Source organism: Protopterus annectens, chromosome 15.part0, assembly GCF_019279795.1.
Source record: "Protopterus annectens isolate FY-2018-M chromosome 15.part0, PAN1.0, whole genome shotgun sequence".
Taxonomy (NCBI): domain Eukaryota; kingdom Metazoa; phylum Chordata; order Ceratodontiformes; family Protopteridae; genus Protopterus; species Protopterus annectens.
The window spans coordinates 487,765,593-487,789,797 of NC_056749.1; the positions used below are offsets into that span (position 1 = coordinate 487,765,593).

Genomic DNA, 24,205 nt, shown 5'->3' on the forward strand with positions numbered 1-24,205 from the left:
ATGCTCCCTTAACCCAAGACCACCTGTTTGGCAACAAAGCAGAAGTCGTCCTCAAAAAGATGGAGGAAAAACCTAAATCTGTGGAAACTGTTAAAGATTTCCTGCAAGTACAGCCTCCCAGATTTAGTAGGCATTGGCCTTCAAAGAATTGGTCCTTTCCAGCCTCTTCCAGGCCTTCTCAGTCCAAACCCAGGAACAGCAGACCACCTAGGTTACAGTCTCAGGCTATGCACAGGCCTTAGCAGTAGGGGACTCCCACTTCCAAAGCAGGGAGTAGTAAGACACCCCCCTACAGGAAATTGGTACAATGACTTAACCTTAACCCTTCCAAGCCCTGCTCAGCTGCCTGTTCCCTTAGGAGGAAAGCTCGCCCTGCATGCAAAAAACTAGGAACTTGTTACCGAGGACAAATGGGTTTTGAATATAGTTTCCCAAGGATACAGATTCCCCTTCCACACCCTACCAACAGCAAACGGTTGGCCAGACCTACCCCCAAATCATTGGGCAGATGCTTAACAGCAGGTTCTGTCTCTTCTAACTATCAGAGCTATTCAACCTGTTCCAGCAGAAGAAAGGGGACAGAGTTTTTATTCAAGACTTTTCCTGGTACCCAGAAAAGGCAGCTCCTGGCATCCTATCCTAGACCTGTCTCTTCTAAACACTTTTTTGGTAATCCCAAAATTCAAGATGCTAACACTTCTAGCTGCTTCCTATAATGGACAAAGATGCCTGGTTGGCAACCTTAGACTTAAAGGAAGCTTACCTGCACATTCCAGTAAGGGAATCTTGCAGGAAATACCTAAGCTTCAGGGCATGCTCCATGCACTTTCACTTATCTGCACTTCCCTTTGGCTTATCTACTGCACCCAGGGTATTCACAAAGTGTCTAGCTCCAGCCATTGCATTTTCCAGGCAGAGAAATATTCAGATATACCCATACTTGGATGATTGTCTGATTCAGGCAGAAAGCCAGGAATTGCTATTAAAACATCTGGCATTCGTAAAGAAACTTCTAAATTCACTGGGATACACAATAAACGAAAAGAAATCTCACCTAGTACCCTGCCAATAAGTCGTCTTCCTTGGGAGCAAGCTTGAATACAACGTCCCAGATGGCTTTCCTCACTTCAGAGAAACAAGTTTATTTGACAACCTACTTCAAACTACTGGCCACAAAGACCCAGCTATCTGCAAGGAAAATTCTGCAAGCCCTGGGGTTCATGGCCTCATGCATTCTACTAATTCCATATGCAAGACTGCATATGATGAAACTTAAGTGGTATCTAAAAAGCCTATGGCTTCAACATTCTCAGGACCTGGAATCAATGATTCCTATCATTCCTTGTAAAAAGACAGAGTTCCTTTGGTGGGCAGAAGCCTGCTACCACAACAAGGGACTCCCTTTCACTCTACCCCCTAATACCCAAGCCCTGACAACAGACGCATCAGACTATGCTTGCGGGGCTCACTTGGCAGGGCAGTGCATTCAGGGCCAATGGAACCCGAGACAGATGCACCTGCATATCAACCAAAAAGAAATGTTAGCTGTACAGAATTCCCTGACAGCCTTCAAGGACAACATTCTTCAAGGACAATTATTGGTAAAGACCGACAATGCCACAGTTATGTGGTACTTAAACAAGCAGGGGGGAACCCACTCGTACCCTCTCTGCAGATTACCCATGGCTCTGTGGAACACAGCCTTGAGCTACCAAGTGCACCTACAAGCTCAATTCCTGCCTGGCAAGCAAAATTCACTGGCAAATGACCTAAGCAGAAATCTCATGGACCCACACGAATGAAACTGGAAGCAAAAATATTCAACCTCTTGAGGAACAAATGGGGGACCCCAGAGATGGACCTGTTTGCCGCCCCTCAGAACTGCCAAGTGGACAAATTCTGCACAAGGACTTCCCACAGTCAAGCTTGGAAAGTGGATGCCCTGTCCTTTACCTGGGAAAGCCTCTCAGTTTATGCCTTCCCCCCTCTGCCTCTCCTCCTGAAGGTTCTGCTAAAGATCAAACAGGACAAACCAAGGACAACATTGATTGCACCAGACTTGCCATGCCAGCATTGGGTACCCCCTCTTGTGCAGTATGACACTGCTGGAACCATGGCACCTGCCTCAGACCCTTTCCCCTGCTATCCCAGCAGGCTAGCCAGATTCTGTACCCTCAGCTTCAAACCCTGAACCTTGCAGCCTGGCTAATTCCTTGAGCTCTCCAATAGCATCCCTCAATAAGCAGGTACTAGATGTCATTCTGTAGGCGAGGATGCCTAGTACTAGAAAATCCTATGCTGAAAAGTGGAAAAGATACTGATGTAATGGGATCCTATCTCGCCTACATTCATGACAGATGGGTTCGGAGCCGATCCATCGGCTCCGACTCGGCAACTAATACACTAGCACGAAGTCTCTCATTGGCTGGGCTACTCCCTATCCCAGGATGCACTACACCTGCTTCCCCAGATCTCGTTTGCCGCTTTACAAGCTGGACGTGGTCTCGACTTGGCTGGAGCTAAGTGGTTCTTTTTACCTTTATTGGTCTTTGACCTTGGGGTTTTTTGTCATATATTAACCAAACAGCTGTTTTAACAGCTATTCCTTATTGTTCCTTACTATTTGTTACATTTGAGTGCTTGAGTGTCTTCTGGTACTTTATTTTTTCAGTCGGGCAAGGCCCGTTTAAGTTAGAGGGCCTTTACCCTACCCTTGTGTGCTATTTAGCCTTAATTACTTTTTGTGGTAAATTGTTTTTCGGGCCAAGCCCGTTTAAATTAGAGGGCTTTGGGCCGTTGGACTTGTTTTGTCTGTTTGTTTGTGAGGTAAACTTTTTTCCTAAGTACTCGCGTTCAGTGTGTCTCGCGCTTTTCAGTTGGCGCAATTCTGTTATAGTGCTTACTTATTGTGGTAAAGTCATACTTTTTGAAGGGCCTGTACTATGTCTAAGGAACAAAAGTCAGGTTTTAAAAAATGCACTCGGTGCAGTTATAAAATGTCCATCACGGACAGCCATTCAGTCTGTGTCTATTGTTTGGGGCCGAAACATCTGCAAGAGACTTGTAGCGTATGTCATGCTTTCTCTGCTAGAGTTCTTCAAGAACGCAAGAACAAGTTGATATTGAAAGGGCTTATCAAACCTTCTTTTGAGGAAGCCTTAAATCCTCCTGTTGCTTCCAAAGAAAAGATCGTCGGCACCGACAAGTCCGTCGGAGCAGACTTCTAAAAGACAAAATTGACCTCTTCTTCCTCGGCTCCACTGACTTGGGGCCGAGGGTCGAGGTCTGCCTCGATACCTCCTACTGGCTCCACTGCCTTGGAGCCGCAAGTTGGAGTATCGAGAGGTGAATCACCTCCATTGGTTCCAATGGCTTGAGCCGGTGGAAGTGTGCAGCTCAGACTCTTCCCCCTCGGCTCCGAAGAAGGCTCCTTCGGTGCCGATGGTGGTCCATGCTGTGGTGGAGTCGGCGCCGATAGAATTTGAGCCGTTTCGGAGCCGGTCCCTCTCTCTCGGAGCCGAGAGGAAAGTCTTCTCGAGTGTCTACCTCCTCTAAATCCTCGAGACTGTCAGATTCGGACCTGGATAGGGTTTTACAGAGGCTATTCCAATCTCCAGTGTTTACTAAAATGGTCTCGGCTCTAGCACAGTTTGCTTGAGCCGATCCCCCTCAACACATTTGATTCCTCCTCCAACCTCTTGAGCCGTTGGAGCCAGTGGTGGTGGAGCAATGTGGAGCCATACGGTCGGAGCAGAGACCCCTTACAGGCCTCTCGACTCGACTGTGCTTCCTACCCTGTCCTCCGGTTCAGGGTTTGGTACTGCGACCTCTTCAGCCGGGCCGAGGGAATACTTTGGGATTGGGTGCTTGGTGCCTAGTCTTCCTCTCGAGCATCGGCTGCTGGAATTCCCAGTGCCATCGTGGCCTCTAGACCAGTGACCTCCTTGGATTCTGGAGGTCCGCCTTTGAGGCCATGAGGAGCGCTGGCCATGCCTTTGCCGGTTCAACAAGATTCTACCTCACTGTCCCTAGATTTGGAGACTGGTGCCTCTGTTGTGTTGCAGCCCCGGCAGCGGGCCCCAGGGCCTGAGGATACCCCCATCGGGGTTCCCTTCTTCGGGTGGTCCGTCCAAACTGCTTAGGCGAGCCCCACGGAAGAAATTGTGTAAGAGGAAACACGTAGACTCCCAAGATGAGTCTATTACATCGGATACTGACCTCGATGACGCAGAAGGGTCCCCCAAATCATCTTCGGATGATATCTCCTTCTCAGATATCTTGGAGATTCTGAGTCAGAGAGGTGACTGGCAAGCCAAAACCCCTTCAGCTGAGGAGTCAGTCTTCCTCAAGGCCTTTGGGGCCCAGCCTTCCGCCTCCTGGGTGTCTCCGCCCTTCGATGAACTCCTTGATTTGGTTTCTCGAAGGGTGTAGGAACACCCTGATTCTGTGGAACCGGTGCCTGCGAGGCCCAATAAAATTTTGTCAGCCCCCCCCCAGAAGGAGTTTCTCACAAAGGGTGTGCCTGTAGATGCTTTGGTGGTGGCTTCTGCCACACAGCAGGATGTGGCAGAGGCTTCGACGTCTATTCATCCTCTTAATAAGGATTCTAGGAGTATGGATAGGTACGGGAAGCGTACCCTGTCCTCAGCGGCCTTTACCTTACGGTCGCTGAACTACTTATGTCATTTTACGAGGCTCCAAAGGGATCTTCTCAAAGAGCTAAATGACTCTCTTGTTGGTAATCTACCTGAGGCGCTGGCCCCGACTGTTGGCGCACAGATGACTACCCTCTTTTCTATTGTTAACTCGTCCATGAGGCTCGTCTCATATGCGGCCGAAGGCGAGTAGAGCAGCGGGAACAGGCGTTGCCCTCAGGAGACAAGCCTGGTTACGCTTGTGTTCGTTCACGGAGGCTTTCAAGTCTTCCTTCGCCGACGCCCCCTTTGATGGGTCATCTTTGTTTGGACCCAAGGTGAAGGACACACTAACTAGGTGCGAGCAGGAGGGCAAGACTTTGACTGCCGTTGGGGCCCGATTTTCCGCTCCTTCTAGGCCTTACCCCAAGGCTGGGAGAGGAGGGAAAATGTGGTTTAAAAAATCTCAGAAGTCTTTCCCTACTCCACCCAGTGATTCCCCTCCAGAGGCAGGGGGATTTTGGAAGACGCCGGCCCAGAGGTGGCAGAGGCCCCCGTAACTCTGGAGACCGCGATTCCTTTCGTGGTTCTTCATACAACCAGCGTTCCTGAGTTGTTGCCCGACTGTGCAACTCCGGAGCCAGTCGGGGGTCGCTTAAGCGCACCCACAAGCTTGGGAATCCATAACAAGCGATCAGTGGGTGCTTCGCATTATTACCGGAGGTTATATCATCCCCTTCAACAAACCCCCCCTTTCTTTAAGGGAAATCCCGGACGTACCACCCAGTCAGCGGAATCAAGCAGCATTAGAGGTTTCAAAGCTGCTAGAAAAAAGAGCCATCCAGCCTGTCCCCATCGACCAGATCGGATCAGGAACTTACTCAAAATTATTTTTGGTACCAAAAAAGACAGGGGACTTCAGGCCCATTTTGGATCTCAGTTCATTGAATCGTTTCGTAAAGAAGTCCAAATTCTGAATGGTCACTCTTCAATCTATTCTTCCTTTGCTGGAAAAAGATGCATGGATGTGCTCCATAGATCTCCAGGGCGCTTACTATCACATTCCCATAGCTCAAGAGTCCAGGAGACATTTACGCTTCCGCCTCGGAGTCAGTCATTTTCAATTCGAGCACTGCCCTTTGGTCTCACCACAGCCCCAGGGTGTTCACCAAGTGTCTGGCAGTGGTAACTGCTCACCTGAGAAGTCTGGGATTCCAGGTGTTTCCTTATCTAGACGACTGGCTCCTTACTGCCACCTCCGAGCATCTACTACTCCAAGCGCTCAGAGCCACGTTCACCTTGGGCCGTTTCTTGGGGATCACGTTCAATTTGCAAAAATCTGTACTACAGCCATCTCAGCGTATTACTTTCATAGGCGCAGACTTAGACACAAAAAGAATGCGCGCCTTTTTACCGGCAGCAAGAATTCAGGTGTTACAAGATCAAGTCAAATCCTGTCTCCCCTACAAAGAGCCCCGGCCCATCGGATCCTACAACTGTTGGGCTCGATGGCGTTGACCATACTTTTGGTTCCCTTGGCCAGGCTTCATATGCGAATTTTACAATGGCTACTGTCGGTTCAATGGTCTTATCAGGAACTTCCCTTGAACCACTTAATCATAATCACGGAAAGTTGCCGTCGAGATCTGCATTGGTGGCTTCTCCAATCAAATCTCGACCAGGGCGACCCTTTATACCACAACGTCCGTTTGCCACTGTGACTACGGACGCCTCCCAGGTAGGGTGGGGGGGGTCATTACCTGGACAGGTCGGTCCAAGGCACATGGCAGATCCAGGAAATGCATTTGCATATCAATGTCCTGGAGATGAGAGCGGTACTATTGGTACTACAAGCTCTCCATCACGCTCTCCCACAGGGCCCGATTGCTATCCTATCCGACAACATGTCGGTGGTATGGTACATAAACAAGCAAGGTGGAACCAGGTCTTACCCACTATGCAGAGAAGCCATGAGACTTTGGCACTGGTAGCTACCAACCGCTTTCTAATGGCAACGCACATACCGGGAAGTCCAATGTGATTGCGGACAGATTAAGCAGGACCATTCTTTTACCCCACGAATGGTCCCTCAACCAGGGTATAGCTGCGAAAATCTTCGACAGATGGGGTCATCCTTGCTGCGACCTGTTTGCCAGCCCTCACAATGCGAAATGCAGAGAGTTCTTCACACTGTTCCTTCTCAGGGACAGACTCCCAGGGCGCTCTGACTCACATTTGGCCCCGGTCTTCTCGCCTTCCCTCCGTTCCCCTCTTACCGAGGGTGATACAGAAGGCCATTTACATGGAGAGCGAGATGATTTTGATTGCCCGCACTGGCCTCGTCAAGTTTGGTTTCCTTTCCTACAGAGGCATGCGATAGAAGGTCCATGGTTTCTGGATCCGTGCCAGACCTGTTGACTCATCAGTCAGGACGGCTTCATCCGTCTCTCAGGTCCCTGAAGTTGGCAGCATGGTTACTCCACTTCCATCCTTAGTCCGAGACAATGCTCTTTCCCGGACGTGGTCCACATACTGTCTTCTTCTCATAAACCTTCCACCATCAAACTTTATTCCAGTAAATGGAAAAGGTTTGCTTTCTGGGCTCAAGAACGGGTATAGATCCTCTCACTGCACCAGTATCGGAGGTTCTGAATTTTCTGGCCTCCCTTTTTCAGTCGGGCTCTTCAGTTTCTACCATTAAGGTTCAGCTAGCAGCCATTTCTAATTTTCATGCTTCATTTGAACCTTCATTGATGTCTCTCAAACTTTGTAAGGCTTTCCTTAAAGGGGCTTGGCTCCTGAGGCCTCCTTTATCTCATCCTGTCCCCCCGTGGGATTTGAATATGGTTCTTGCTGCCCTAACTGCCCGTCCTTTCGAACCAGCTGCTACCTGTGATTTAAAATTTCTGTCTTGGAAAACGGCCTTTTAGTAGCCATAACGTCTGCCAGGCGAGTTTCAGAACTTCAAGCTCTTTGTTCTGATCCTCCCTATTTGATTTTTCACAAGCATAGAGTTTCATTGAAATTAAACCCTGCATTTATACCAAAAGTGGCCTCCTCTTTCTGTATGCAACAAACTATAGAACTCCCCGTCTTTCCCCAGAATTCTCTAATAACGCAGAATATACTTTGCATCAATTGGACGTACATAGACAACTGCATTTTTATTTGAATAGAACCGCTCAAACGCGGAAATCTAATCAATTGTTCGTTTCCTTTGCAGCGAACAAATTGGGTCAACCAGTAACAAAAACCTCCATATCTAAATGGATTAAAGATTGTATCATTTTTATTTATTCACAAGCTAACAAAGACCTCCCCTTTCCAGTCAAGGCTCATTCTACCAGGGCAATGGCTACTTCCGTAGCTTTTCACTCCAAGTTATCAATAGATGATATTTGTGCTGCAGCAACCTGGACTTCTCCGCACACTTTCATTTCTCATTACAAATTGGATGTGGTTTCTCGAGGCAGAGCTTCCTTTGGTTCCACAGTTCTCAGGAGTGTTTTCCAATGAGCCACCCGGGATGTAGGTGCTAGGGACGCTGTCCCATCTGTCATGAATGTAGGCGAGATAGGATCCCATTACATCTTTTAGTTATGTACTTACCATAACCCGGATGTATGGGATCCATCTCTACATTCATAAGTACCCATCCTCCTTCCCCCTTCCATTTGGATTTAGAGGAGCTGTAGTCCCTCTTTTCTTGGCGTTCTTTCTTGAAGAACTTTAGTTGGTTATTGTGACTACTAGTTTTTTCTGTGTTTGCATGGATGTATGAAAGCGAACAAACAAGATCTGGGGAAGCAGGTGTAGTGCATCCTGGGATAGGGAGTAGCCCAGCCAATGAGAGACTTCGTGCTAGTGTATTAGTTGCCGAGTCGGAGCCGATGGATCGGCTCCGAACCCATCTGTCATGAATGTAGGCGAGATAGATCCCATACATCCGAAGTTATGGTAAGTACATAACTAAAAGTTCCTGGAGCCCGACTCAGGGGATGGGCACAACAGTGCCCAGCTTACCTCATTCTTCAGTACTTAACAGAAATGCTTCACAAGGGCCTATCCTTCTCATCTATTAAATTTCATGCCTTTGCCATTTCAGCACATTATAATACTGAACCACTCAGAGTGGCCAAAAATTTAAGACCCCCCCCCCCAGGAGAGCCCCTACTCTTGCCTAGGACCTTAACTTTGTATTGGAAAAGCTCACTCTACCTCCTTTTGAGCCAGCTGCAACTACAGAGTTGAAATTCCTTTCTTCGAAAACAGCCTTCCTTCTAGCCATCACTTCAGCAAGAAGAGTGTCTGAATTACAGGTCCTCATGACAGTGGAGCCCTTCATTATCTTACACGCAGACAGGGTTTCCCTCAGGACCAATCCTTCCTTTATGTCCAAGGTGGTGTCTAGTGTGGCCTTTAATCAGTCCATTCATTTGCCTATCTTTTTCCCGGATCCACAAAACAAAGAAGAATGAATACTGCACTCTTTGGACATGCACAGACAGCTTTAGATTTTATTTGGACAGGACTAAGCCTCTCATAAAATCTGAACAACTGCTAGTTGGCTTTGCTGCAAGGGCAGAGGGGAAGGCAATTTCAAAGCAAACCATTTCTAAGTGGATAGCCCATTGCATTCATTTCTGCTATAAGCACCCTTGAAAACCTACCCCACAGGGGATAAGGTCACATTCTGCCAGCGCTGCATCTCCCTCTATAGCCTTTCTTACAGGTGTCCCTACCAGGGACATCCTAAAGCTGCTACCTGGAGCTCTGTACATACCTTCACCAAGCATTACCACATGCCTATTTTTTCTAAATCCAGAGCTGGTTTTGCCACTGCAGTCTTGCAGGGCTTTATATCTGGCCCTAATGCTCTCTAACTTCCTCTTCCCTTCCTTAGCTTTGGGAATCAACCCAAATGTGATGACTGCAACAGTGAAACATGAAGAACATAGTAGAGTTGTGTACACTTACCATAAATGTAGATGTTTGAGTGTATTCACTGTTGCAGTCCTGGTTACCCTCCTTCCAGCCCCCTGACTTCTCTTGGCTCTACCTTTCCTTGTTGTTTGGTGTATTTAAGCTTTATGATGCATTTGTTTTTTGTTGGAGGGGTACCATAACATATAATTGCTTCCCACTGTGGGGGCACCTGACATCTGGGGCAAGAAAAACTGACAATAGTGTCGGCTGCATGTTGTATACCCCTGACGACCTGACGTCATGGAAGAAGAGACCGCATCCGATGCAGGAATTCAAGACTCTGGTATTCAGGCTGGCTGAGGACTACCTGAAGGCAGATAACCCAAATGTGATGACTGCAACAGTGAATACACTCTAGCATCTACATTTATGGTTAGTGTACATAGCCGTACTTTCTCTGCAGATAGTCCTCTTATCTCCATCATCCCCTTGCTGCTTCGTATGATTTTTCTCCTTTTCACTGAAATTCAGACAGCTGGGAAGGTTGTGCTGTTGTCAGGCTTCAGATTGCTTGTTCATTGCTTAGAAAGACCTGAAGATGGTGCCGACTGACAGCCTTCTTATACCTTGACGTACAGACATTGGTCATCAGATGCTTTTCAGTTAGGGATGGTTCAAAGACTTCGAAAGTTGGTCTGGTTGCAGGCTTCTGCATGGCTGGAACTCCTAAGATTCAGTACTGCAACATGGATCTACTCGAACATCTACAGTTATGGTAAGTGGGTCACAAATGCACTTTCTAATCTTATTTGTAATAAAGTACACATATGGCAGTAATTTATATTATGACTTTGTATGAACTTTTAAACTTTAGCATGTCAAAAATTAGCTATTTGTATCTTTCACTTTTAGTCACTGTTCCCTTCTCAATTCTTTTAAAGGTTGTCAGGTTATGTGTTTGTGTTGGCTGTTTCTGCACATAAAATACTGTTCATAGTCAATATATCTCGATTTAAATACAATAAAAGACTAAAAACATTCATTAAACCATTAAGTAGCTGTCTTTTTAATTTTAGGCTCCCAGTAGTTTACTCGAGGCACTGGAACAACATTTAGCTTCTCTCGAGGGAAAGAAGACTAAAGAGTTTTCAGCTGCAAGCAGGTAATTGAGAAGCAATAGGTCTTGACATATATGTTATGACACAGTTATAGCACATTGCTTAATAATATAGAGCAGTTAACTACAGTGAGATAAATGTATTTTAATGTTGTTTTGTTTGGGAGGACCACTGTAACAGTAAGTTGTAACATATGGGTTAATTTGCCCACAAACTGTTTCCTGTATCTGAACTAGATTGCTTCAGCTGTCACTGTCTGGCCTCCAGGGACCAACTGTGATCTCACCCTTATTAAAATTTTGTAAAAACCTGTCCTATAACCAGTAATGTTACATACGCTTTACTACCTGCTTTTCTGTGTACTGCTGGTCTCCTTTTCCTTCAAATATTTATGCATTCAGTGGTTGAACTTCTAACTACTGGCATTTTTGGTGAAAGTTCAGAAAATTGACTGAAGCCTTCAGAATATCATATGAAGTGGTAGGATCATATCATCTTCCAAATCCATTAAGAAGCCTGCTTTTATAGTAGGCAAATAGCAGTTAAAATTTACCTTATCCAGTACATTTTATGTAGGGCTTAAACATAAGTTGGAATCTTGTGGGATTTGTCTGAAATTTAACAAGGCTGCCAGAATGAGACATTTAAAATTGTCGTATGCATCTTGTAAATGCTTAATATCTCTAAAGCAACACTCTGAGGGGGAAACATAAACAGTCGAAGAGAGCGAGAGAGAGAGAGTGTGTGTGAGAGTGTGTGTGAGAGTGTGTGTGAGAGTGTGTGTGAGAGTGTGTGTGAGTGAGTGTGTGTGAGTGTGTGTGTGTGTGTGTGTGAGTGTGTGTGTAGTGTGTGTGTGAGAGTGTGTGTGAGAGTGTGTGTGAGTGTGTGTGTGAGTGTGTGTGAGAGTGTGTGTGAGTGTGTGTGTGTGAGTGTGTGAGTGTGTGTGAGTGTGTGTGTGTGAGTGTGTGTGTGTGTGTGAGTGTGTGTGTGTGTGAGAGTGTGTGTGTGTGTGTGTGAGAGTGTGTGTGTGTGAGTGTGTGTGTGTGTGAGTGTGTGTGTGAGTGTGTGTGTGTGTGTGTGTGAGAGTGTGTGTGTGTGAGTGTGTGTGTGTGTGAGTGTGTGTGTGTGAGTGTGTGTGTGTGTGTGTGTGTGTGTGAGTGTGTGTGTGTGTGTGTGAGAGAGTGTGTGTGTGTGTGAGTGTGTGTGTGTGTGTGTGTGAGAGAGTGTGTGTGTGAGAGAGTGTGAGTGTGTGTGGAAGGAAGAGAACAGATAAACCAGATTGAGAAAACTAAGGGGGACAGCATTAAAATCCAGTAAAAATGCTAGTCATCAAATAAATGTTCCATTGCTGCGTTAGGCTGTATGGGTTGAGTTCAAAAATCTCTTGCTGTTTCTCGCACTTCCACTGTGACTGTGGACTGGACAGCCTAGTGGAGGGAAAATTGACTAAGTATGGAAAATCAGTAGTACTTATTTGTTGCGTTGTGAGGAAGCAGCTCAGAGGCCTTGCAAGAGCAACAGCGGACACTTAAGCTCCCTCTCTGCCTGTACCCCTTTACATGGTACTTGTAGCGGTTTACTATTACGTAGTCGAGACTGAGAAGCATGACTAACGCAATCTCTGAAATGAAACGTAAGATGCTGAGGATGCAGCATACTTGCTGTAAACTTGGATCACAAAACACCCTACCACTCAGTACCCAGGTACAAGTGCTACCATTGGTCGGGGGGGGACAAGACTGGACAGTTGATGTTGCTCATCTTTGGCATTCCGAATGATAATGTTGCACATTAAACTTTGTTCTGGTTGAGCTTTTGAGCCTTTACCTTAAAATTGTAAACCCATCTAATGGCTATATCTGTGCTTCTTTTCAGGGATTTGCCACTTTGTGTTTTTATAAAAAGCTTTCAGAAAGTAAAGTTACACCTGCATTTACCACATTTACAGGTTACTCCTTCCTAGAATCTTAACTTTCTGCTGGAAGTATTACATCTTTATTGGAACGTGCACAGTAGCATAGTTTTCTATTCCTGACTGTCCAAACCAGGCAAAAAGGATTCTACATAAGCTGGATATGCTATCCAGATCAGGTAGTATCTTGTCAAATGTTAAGTACCGCAGAAATGCTGAACAGCTATTTATTATGTTTTATATTTTATGTTGGGACTAAGAATGGACAAGCTGTGTCAAAATGAATTTTTTCTAGTTGGTCGTCCTATGTTACCTTGTGTTTACACCAACCTTACTAAACCAATTGTAGCCATTATTGAGGGGCACTCTTTAGGGATTTACCTTATTTGATGGCAGATTGGAAAGTGGTAGACTCTGGAGGCAACTACATGATCCTTTTTACATTCCTTTTCAAATTGGATTCTTTTGCTAGGACCATTCTCCATGGGATCTTGGATGCATATCCTTCCTTTTGCGAAGTTGGATAGGCTTTGGTGTTCACCCATATAGCCTAAAGGCTACTAAATTACTGGGAATGTTGAACATAGTAAAGTTGTCTCAATTGCACTTAACCTGTTATAGTAGATGTTTGAATTCCTCAATGTGGCATAGCTGAACCCCCACCCTCCACGCCCCTCCTGTTGTATTTAGTTGTAATTGACCAATAACTTGATAGTTATTTGTTGTTTCAGGATGAGTATGTTACTTTTTGGGTTATGCAAAAAGTGTCCTTAAGACTTTTCACTCTTGACTGCTTTTTTTTCTCTCCACTGGGCTGTTCAGTTAGCAGTCAGAATGGAAGTGTGAGAGGTAGCTAGAACATTTTGGAAGCTGACCTGTTGTATTTTGGGCAAGACACAATCCACATAGCCTAAAGGCTGCTGCAACAGTGAGGAATTTGAACATCTACTCTTATGGGTAAGGGCATCTTAAACAACCATACTTTGTGCAGGACAGTACATCTGTTTTGATGGCTTCCCAAAATGGGAATCTTGAGGCAGTCACCGAAGTACATAAAGACCAATCCCCATCTCCAGTGATAGAAACTTTAAAGATAAAAGCCACCTGCAGTAATGCTGGAAGCAAAGAGATAATAGATGTAGAGACCATGAATGTAGGTAAGCTAAATGTTTACAAAGAGACTTTATCCACTTTTGAAGCCTTCTACTGGCACACCTTTTTCCCCTTTCTGCCTTAATTGTGTGCTGTTTGACCTTGAATATTTTAATATTTTTAAATAAATTGTCAGGTAACAGCAGAGACCTAAACTGGTCTGTCCCTGTCCAAACCAAGTTGTGTCTTTTCAAAGTGTTAAACTGCAAACTTTCCCCAGTACTGATCTCTGGAAAGAAACACATCAGAAGCCCCTTTCCTATATCCTATAAAGAACAGGTAATTTTATGCTGACCAGATTGAATCACTGCCATATGTAGATTCAGACCATGAAGATTCTCTCTCTCCTAGTCTGCCATTTCTTTTGCTGACATTGCATTTGCTCTGAGTCTTCATGAGAGAATTATTTTGTTGGCCAACTAGTGGTCCCTTCTCTGCTAGGCATGAATAGTTGAAAATGAAACTCAGAGTTAAAGTGGATGCCTTTCCTCTGTCCCACAGCTTTCAGCAGGCACTTAAAAAAAGACAGGATTTCACAACCGTAAGGCACATCCTACCACTGTCTCTCTGCCTCTCTTAATTCTAGGAAGATTTGTACTGCTGACCTCCTTACCGTTCAGCAAAGAATCGGGTTTTTGTTGGCGGGCAGGGCAAAAATGTACATGTCTAGTAACTTGGCCGTAAACTGCAAGATCAGTTGTCATAGCTGTATCTTAAGGTGGATAAAGGAGAGATTGTATAAGCTGCTAGACAGAGGAAGTCAAATTGGAAAAACTCAGTGCTACAGACTGTAAGATTGGGTTTCCCTACCCTTAAATCTGTATATGATGCTGTGGATATTTTATTGTAGTCAGACATGTTACATGTTGGGGTTTATAATTAGGAAACGCTCCTGGTTTAGAACTGCATGTCAGCTATCAGTAGTTCTCCTTAGGATGTGCTTTTAAGTCCGCCAACCAGCGATTTAGTGAAAAACAAAAAAAAAAGCCCTTAAGTAAAGGTATCATGCTCCATTTCAGTGACTGAAATTATCCTAGAAACTGAATGCCATATTCTGTATGGCAGTTATTCTCCATCATTCTTTTCTAGTTTGAATTATAACCTTCTGCTTTTGCTATGTACGAGTCTCAACTCTGTGGCTCTAGCAAATATCCCTTCCTCTTTTCTTTGTCTTCGCTCTGCCACATTACTTTCTGGATCCCTGTCAGTTGTCTTTCTACTATGGTTCCATCTCTGTCTGCTTTCTTTCTTCTCCATCCCTCCTTCTGTGGGTAGGATCAACTTATCCCACTTAACTCTTGCTCTGTTCCCCTCCTAGATAAATTCCTTCTATTCTTTACTAATTACAGTCCACAACTTTGCATCTGGTTGATAAAAAAATATATATGCCTGACCTGTATATAAACCTAGGTAGTAAAAATATTTTCACTGCTTGAATCTTACTGTACATATCCATAAACAAAAGTTGACAGTTTCTCAGCTTTTGTATTATGTTTTGTTTAGTTTTTTACCACATATCCTTAGCTGTCATAAGAGAAGTTTTTTCAATCCATACTCCTAAACACTTCATCTTATTGTGTCCCTATTAGTACAGGTATTGCTTAACCAGTTTGTATGTGGTTACATAATTTACAGCTATATCCCTTATTTTACCTTCATTAATTTTAGATTTCAAAATATTTTTTAGTAGTACTATATTCCCTGTTCCGCGGTGGTGCAGCTGTAGCGTTGTTGCCTCACAGCAAGAGGTTCTCCCGTTCGATTCTCAGCTGGAGTGCGGGGAGTGCCTTCTTTGTGGAATCTGCATGTTCTCTCCGCGATTGGCTGGGCGTTCGAAAGACATGCATAAATGGGCGTGCCTTTGTTGAAGGTTTTATGTCGAGCTGGCACCTCGGCATTCGTGAAAATCTACTGCCAATCATTAGCGGACCGGCGTTCCGCTGTGGCGACCCCTAACCGGGAAAAGCCGAAAGACAAACAACTATATTCCCTTTTCCCTTCTGAACCTTGTGTGTAACCTTTTCCTCCAGCTTGGGTTAGGTGACCCCGTGTGTTCCACATTATCACAGTTGTCTTGTTGTCATTCCCACTCCTTTGACCCCCCCCTCACTTCCTGCATGTGTTGGGTGACATTTTCCTGGACATTCCTGTCTAGCTTAAAATACCATTTCTTGCATGCTAGATATGCCCCCCCCCGCCCCCCTTGTACATTTGTATGCGACTCCCCCCTGGAGTTATCAGTTCATTCTTTACAAAGCAGTGCAGGTCTTTCAAAAATTCAATTTCATTTAATACATAGGTATTCTTGGTCAAAATGGGTCTCAAATGCCTGTCCAAATAAATTGAAAAGAGTTCAGTGGACCTGCTACTATTGGTCTTAAAGGTGGGGGCAACGGATTTGTATGTATTTTCAGTAGGCTTTGGATTAGAGGTATCAGAGGTTCATGTACCAAGAAAAATGTATATAAATCCATAGAGATCACTATACTCAATAGACATTCAACGTACTATAAATTCCCCTAATCATTCTGTCTCATGGAGGTCTGTCAGTTTATAGAAAGAAGTGTCATTTAACATCCGAGTTATCAGGTCATGGTAGTATTTTCTATCTGTAACAAAGATTTGGACCTCTCTTAATGATGGGTCTAATCACAATCATTTCATCATCCTCCATAGGTTCATAGGCTGGTACTAGGCTATCGGCCCTAGGGCCTATAGAAGCCTAGCCATAACAATTCCCTTGCTATTTCTTCCCACACTATTTACTTCCTAACAATTCCCTTGCTATTTCTTCCCACACTATTTACTTCCATGGACCTCTGTCTAGCAGGACGACTGATGTGATCCCTGGGGTGAATTTCCTTTCTCCCCAGTCATCAAGTTTCCTTTTGAAGAGGGCCAAAGAGGTGCTCTGCTTGACATGTATGGGCAGTCTATTCCAGAGTCTGAGGAGTCTCTGGGTCAGGAACCTATCCTTCCAACATGTTTTGTTTATTGTGATGACAAGGTTTAGATCCCTGGAGCGTGTGGCTTTGAGGGATTGGGATTTCTTTAAGTGTAGCATGTCCAACAGCTCTGGGTTTGACATGGCCTTGTATGTTAAGCAGAGATCGCCTCAGAGTAGACGATAAGCGACAGAGTGTAGCTGGAGTTTTTTAAGGCAGTCAGCATAGGGCATATGCTTTAGACCTGTGATTCTTTTAGTGAGGTATTTTTGCGGCCTTTCCAGTTGTTGCAGATGTCTTGAGAGGTACATACCAAATGGGAGTTGTATTCTATAATGGGTCTAATGAGGGATGAGTATAGTGGGACAATGACCTCCTTTTTTCTGGATGAAAAGCTCTTAGTGATGAGGTGTGCCACATAGAAGGATTTCCTGACTGTTGTGGCGATGTGGTTATTGAAGGTGAGACCACTGTCCACCTGTGTCCCTAAAACTCTTATCACACTTTCGGTGTTTAGTGTACTGCCACCTTATGTGGTAATTCATTCATGGGTACATGTTTTTTTCCCAAAGGGGAAAACTATACATTTCTTGGCATTGAGCTTGAGCCCATGACTATGGCACCAAGCATCTGATGTTCGTGTTTCACTATTGCAGTCATTACTCTTGGGTTGTCCTGCTGGCAGGCTACCTGCAGTTGGCCTGAATTCCAAAGTCTTGGTTCGGCGTCGGTTGCTGTCGCCTTTTCCCTGACGTCAGTGCGCCAGGGTATAAAAGATGCAGCCGACACCATTTTCTCCAGTCTTTCTTGCCGTGCGGTGCCTGAAGCAAAAGCAGTTCGCAAGTCTTCATTAAAGCGAAGTACCCCATTGGGAAAACTTTTTTCTTGCTCCAGACCGATGTCAGAAAAAGTTAACAATTGTATTTCTTGTGGGAAGCAAATACCTCATAAGGATTTTCATTCTTACTGTATTCCTTGCCCTAGGCCCTGATCATGACATTGCTAGCTGTCGGTTTTGTGCTGGATTTAACCAACGGAACGATTTTGCCTTTCATTACTTTGGCCGAAAGTTTATTACATAATGCCGTCGGAACAGCTGACGTCCGGAGTTTATAAAAAGTGCAAGGAAAAGGACAGGCATCCGAGGTCCAAAACAGACGATGAGGCCCCCGCTAGGCCAGTCGCCGGTTCGCTGGTTCTCAGTGAGGCACTTTTGCAGCCCCTGACACCCGCTACCTCAGAGCCACAGGCCGCGTCTGACTCCCACGTGGAGCTGACTCGGCCTCTGGGATACTCAATGTATTGGACTCTCGGAAACTATTCCCTCAGATGGGTCCGGAGCCGCTGAGCAGGTATCTGCTTCTGAGGGTGTTTTCAGACCTACACAATTATATGTCAAGCCTTCCTCAGCTTTAAAGACCAGGAAACAAGTACAGCATTCTCCTGGACAGACTTTCATGCCTAAGAAACAGATGCCTAAAATGGCCAAAGACCTAATTACTTTGATCAGGGGTTCCCATCCCCCTCCTGATAAGAGGCCTAGGCAAGACACAGAATATCACTCTTCTGATCAGGTTTCAATTTCCTCTGACTCCTCTTCTGAACAGGGATACTCTTTTCCTCCCTATGAGGATTCTGATGCTGAAGAATCTATTCCTTCAGCCTCTCCTCCTGAGGATTATTCTTTTGGGGAAACCCTGCATACCATGAGGGAGCATTTTCACTGGGAGAGCCAAGATTATTCAGAATCTAAGAAAAGGCTCAGAGACTTTCTTTTACTACCGCAGCACAGACCTCTTGCTATTCCACCTGTTCTAGACATTTGTAGACCATGTATTTTCAGAGTCTGGCTTGTCTTCTGACTCTGTACCCCTGCACCTGCTAAGCCAGACAGATACAGGGTTCCAGACTCTCATAAATTTCTATATAAAAACCCTGCTGCTGACCCAGAAACTATATCCCAGGTTCCCAAAGGGGTCAAGGCTTCCACCGCAAGAAACCCTGTCCCCTCTGATAGGAACTCTAGGGCACTGGACAGATGGGGGGAAAAAGTTTACACTTCTGCTACCTTGGCTGTAAGGGCTTTAAATTGTCAGTTTCATATGCTTAAATATCAGCAATACTTAATGTCACTGCTTAAACAGAAAATGTTGACAAATTCTGAATGTTCTGATAACAGGGAAATGCAGGATTTATTGCATGCAGCTGAACAAGTGGGAAAGCATACTTTGCAATGTGGTTTTGATTCACTGAAGGCCTCTTGCAGGGTCGCTGTTACAGGTTCTGTCATTAGAAGGCATGCTTGGTTAAAGGAACAGAATCTGCCTGATCATGTTAAAGCAAAATTATTGGATGCTCCATTACAGCATGATACTTTGTTTGGTGTTAAGGCAGAAGAGGTGCAGAAGAAAATGGAGGATAAAGTGAAATCCATGCAGGTAGTTAAGGATTTCCTACAGGTACAGCCACCCAGATTTAGCAGAAACTGGCCTACAAAGAATTGATCCTTTCCAGTGTCAGACAGGCCACAAAGAGGCAGATAGATGCCCCAGAGGCAGATCCCAGTCCCAAGGCTCATACAGGCCTAAACAATGGGGTGCTTCTACGTCTAAAAGCGGAGAAGACAAATCACAACCATACAGGAAACAGTCCCAATGACTTTCCTCTGCCAGAACCAAGCACTTATCTTTTGGCAGCCCCCTTAGGGGGAAAACTGGCACTTTTTTCACCAAATTGGCACATGATTACCCAGGACAAATGGGTCTTGAACATAGTGTCTCATGGTTACAGGTTCCACTTTCACACCCTGCCAAGGGCAAAAGGTATGCCAGACCTCTGCCACACAATCATTGGGCAGAAACACAAAAGCAAGTTTCATCCCTCATGGACATGAGGGCCATTCAGCAAGTACCACAACAAGAGCAGGGACAAGGACTTTACTCAAGACTTTTCTTGGTGCACAGAACGCACATAGCTTGGAGACCAATACTGGACCTGTCTATTCTAAATGCATTTCTGGACATTCCAAAATTCAAAATGTTGATTCTGCATCAGCTACTGCCCATGCTGGGCAAGAAGGCTAGGCTCATAACTTTGGACCTAAAAGAGGCATACCTGCATGTCCCAATCAGACAATCTTGCAGAAGATACCTCAGATTCATAGCTGGCTCAATGCACTACCAATTCTCTGCACTGCCCTTTGGCTTATCTACTGTGCCCAGGGTCTTCACAAAATGCCCGGCACCAGTAATTGCATTTTGCAGACAGAGGAATTCAGATATACCCTTACTTGGATGACTGCCTTATTCAAGCAGAGAACAAAGACATTCTACTAAAGCATCTGGCGTTTGTAAAAAGATTACTAATTTGCCTAGGGTACACAGTAAACGAAAAGAAATCTGAACTAGTACCCTCTCAAGAGATAATATTCCTGGGTGCAAGCTTAAATACAACTCCCCAGATGGCTTATCTCACGCCAGACAAACAAAGGCAACTGACTTCTTACTTCAGAATGTTGGCAACAAAGACCCAGTTATCTGCAAGAAAAAATCTGCAGGCTTTGGGCTTCATGGCATCCTGCATTCTGCTAATTCCATATGCCAGACTGCATATGAGGAAACTACGTGGTATCTAAAAAGTGTTTGGACTCAACATTGCTACAGCCTGGAAACATTAATTACCCTCATTCCCTGCCTGCAACAGGAGTTTCGATGGTGGGCACAGGCCTGTCACCACAACAAGAGACAGCCATTTACTTTACCCACAGTCAGGCAGACACTAACAACGGATGCATCAGATTATGCCTGGGGGGCCACCATGGCAGGAAAATGTATTCAGGGCACATGGCCCGCAAGCCAGATGCATCTTCATATCAATCAAAAAGAGATACTAGCTGTTCAGAATGCCCTGACAGCTTTCAAGGATCTACTTCATCCAGGACAACTACTGATAAAGACAGACAATACTACAGTCATGTGGTACGTAAACAAGCAGGTAGGCACACATTCCTACCCCCTCTGCAGACAAGCCATGACTTTGTGGGGCACAGCATTGACTTATCAAGTTCACCTGCAAGCACAATTCCTGCCAGGAAAAATAAATACTCTGGCAGACAAACTAAGCAGAAACCTCATGGATCCCCATGAGTGGAAACTGGATTCACAAGTCTTCAGCATGATAACAAGGGAATGGGGATGCCCAGACATAGATCTATTTGCCTCCCCTCACAACTGTCAACTACAGAGATTCTGCACAAGGATTTACCACAAGCAAGCATAGAAAGTGAATGCCCTATCCTTCAGCTGGAAAAACCTAACAGTATATGCCTTTCCTCCACTGCCTCTCCTCCCCAAGGTACTCCTAAAGGTCAGACAAGAGAAGCCAAAAATTATACTGATTGCCCCAGACTGACCACGCCAGCACTGGTGCCCAATCCTAAAGAACTTCTCAAGGTCCAGCCTGGAAATTGCCTCAGACGTCTCACTTACTGACCCAACAAAACAATCAGATCCTGCACAGCCAACTCAGGACCTTAAATCTGGCAGCATGGCGGATACTGTAGCCGTTCAGAAAACTCCTCTCTCCAAAGCTGTAGTGGATGTTATCTTGGTGGCCAGGAGGCCCAGTACCAGAAAATCATATGCAGAAAAATGGAAGAGATTCTGTGCTTGGGACAAGAATTGACACGTTAGTTCCAAATATTCCTCAGATTTTACAATACTTAACTGAGATGCTGGACAAAGGCCTATCCTTTTCATCAATTAAGATTCATGCCTCTGCCATTTCAGCCCATTACAATACTGAACCACCTATCTTTTCTCATCCTTTAATAAGGCAGTACCTCAGAGGGGCCAAAAACATAAGACCTCCAAGGAGAGCACCAACACCTGCATGAGGCCTCAATTATGTCTTGGAGAAACTCACACTGCCTCCTTTTGAGCCAGCCTCAACAGCTGATATAAAATTCTTATCCTGGAAAACAGCTCTGCTCCTAGCAAATAGCCTCTGCAAGACGAGTCTCAGAGTTACAGGCATTCATGGCTGTGGAACCTTTTATCATTTTCCATCCAGGCAGGGTTTCTCTGAGGACGAACCCTACATTTATGCCTGAGGTGGTGTCCAATGTGGCCCTTAACCAAACCATTCACTTGCTTACCTTTTATCCAAACCCACAGAACAAGGGTGAGAGACTTCTGCATTCTTTGGACATACACAGACAACTACGCTTCTACTTGGACAGAACTAAAGCTTTCAGAAAGGCTGAGCAACTTTTAGTGGCATATGCTGCAGGTTCACAGGGATCCCAGATACCAGATCAGCAGCCACTTCAGCAGCCTTCCTCGGAGGAGTACCAACCAAAGACATCTTAGAGGCTGCAACTTGGAGTTCAGTGCACACTTTTACAAAGCACTACCACTTACCTCTCTACTCTAAATCCAGAGCAGGCTTTGCCACTGCAGTTCTGCAGGGCCTCATATCCTCTCCTAGTCCTGTTTAGCCCAGCCACCCATCCTCAACTTTGGGATTCAACCCAAGAGTAATGACTGCAATAGTGAAACACGATGAACATAGTACAGTTGTGTACCTACCATAAATGTAGATGCTAGAGTGTATTCACTGTTGCAGTCCAGGTTACCCTCCCACCACCCCCCTTTCATTTGCTGGGCCTTACCTGTATTTCTCTATTCTATACAAACCTATGTGGTGTATTTGCTTGTAGATGAAGGAAATGTTTACTTTAGTGCATGCATGTTGAATGGCATAATTTATTTAGCCTACCCTTTTGGGGGCACCTGACATCTGGGGCAAGAAAAACTGAAGAAAATGGCGTCTGCTGCATTTTTTATACCCCTGGCGCACTGACATCAGGGAAGAGGCGACAGCAACCGACACCAGACTATGACTTTGGAATTCTGGCTGACTGTGGGTAGCCTGCCAGCAGGATAACCCAAGAGTAATGACTGCAACAGTGAATACACTCAAACATCTACATTTATTGTAGGTACACAACTGTACTTTTCTGTAAGGCCCTCTTGTAGAGTATCGACATCATTTGGGGATTCAATAATGGCTCCCAGTTTGCAGTCATCTGCGAACTTTGTTAGCCAGAGTCCCTTAGTGTTGGCCTGTACTTCAGAGAAGTAGATGCCAAACACGAGAAGTCCCGGGACTGAACCCTAATGTACTCCCACTTGTCTGGAGCTGGGTTTGGAGTCAGCTACTTTTACAGTGTGGGTTCTGTCGGTAAGCCAGTTGGCAACCCATCGATTGACATAGGGATTAATGCCCAGCTTAGTAAGTTTATCTATGATTCCAGAGTGGGAGATGGTGTCTATGGCCTTGGCGAGGTCCAGATAGGCTGTGTGGACTGCCTTATCCTCTGCGACGGCTCTGGAGACCGATTCGAAGAAGTCAGTCAGGTTCAGGAGACAAGATCCCCCCTTGTGGAGTGGGATAACTGTAGCTGTGTGCCACTCAGTGGGCATGAAGCCTGAGGTGAGGGTATGATTAAACATGACACTTAGGTGAGGTGCCAGTTCATGTAGTACACAGCCCTGGGTGTCATCTGGTCTCATGGATGCTGTATTCTTAGCTTTGGAGAGTGCGTTTTTTATCTGTGTGGCCGTTATTACCGGAAGTTGGGAATCTTCTGGTATTGAGATGGGCCATTTAGGGGGTGAGAGGGGGGGGTGAAGTTGGCACTGAAACTATCTGCCAGGATATTGGCAATTTCCTTGGGATCAGTATATTTAATGCCATTCTGTTGTAGCTCAGAGCAGATCTGAGCATTGCCATTTAGATTCTTGACATAGTTATAGAATGCCTTTTGGTTGTCTTTGGAATCTTTGGCAATTTTATTTTCGTAACTAGCTTTGGAGGATTTTATGAGGGATCTCAGCTTCTTACTGAGGCTGGTAAGGGAGTTTTTTGCATCCTGGGATTTTCCTCTTTTCTGCAACAGTTTCTTCCTTTTATTGTAAAGTTTGTTTATGGCAGGGGACCACCAGATTGACTTCCTTTTTTTGGAGGAGAGCATCTTGGTTCTGTTTGGGATGGCACGATTCATGCATGAGTGGATGTGCTCGTATAGTGCCTTAGTGTAGGAATCAGCAGTCGAACTTTCAGTTCCCGCCTGCATGGGTGTCATGAAGCTTGTACCTTCTGACTTGAGTAGCATAAAGTTGGCTTTGGAGAAGTCTTTTATGGAGGTTTCCTTAGTGGGGGGGGTGGGATGTGGATGTTAAGGGTGATTAGTTTATGGTCTAATCTGACCAACGAGGGGATGACCATAGATGTGGAGCATCGATTTCCCATGTTGGTAATGACCAGGTCTAGGATATTGGAGCCACTGGTGGGACTATGGATTAGTTGATCCAGGGCATTGGAATTTATGAATTCCAAGAACCGTTGGGCAAAAGTGTTGGTACACGAGTAATTTTCCCAGTTAATGGCAGGGTAGTTGAAATCACCCAGTATTAGGGTGTTTGGTTGTATATTAATATTTTCCAGTATGTTTAG

The 24,205-nt window shown here is 45.2% G+C and overlaps 1 protein-coding gene across 2 annotated transcripts in view; it reads left to right on the forward strand.

Annotated features, from left to right (window-relative positions):
• Positions 1 to 24,205, forward strand: part of LOC122789778 (phosphatidylinositol-binding clathrin assembly protein-like) — a 2,259,505-nt gene that overhangs the window by 894,090 nt on the left and 1,341,210 nt on the right. For both annotated transcript variants that reach the window (XM_044057218.1, XM_044057217.1), the window contains one exon: positions 10,637 to 10,722. In XM_044057218.1, coding sequence (XP_043913153.1) covers positions 10,637 to 10,722 — 86 coding nt within the window. The remainder of the gene's footprint in view (positions 1 to 10,636; positions 10,723 to 24,205) is intronic.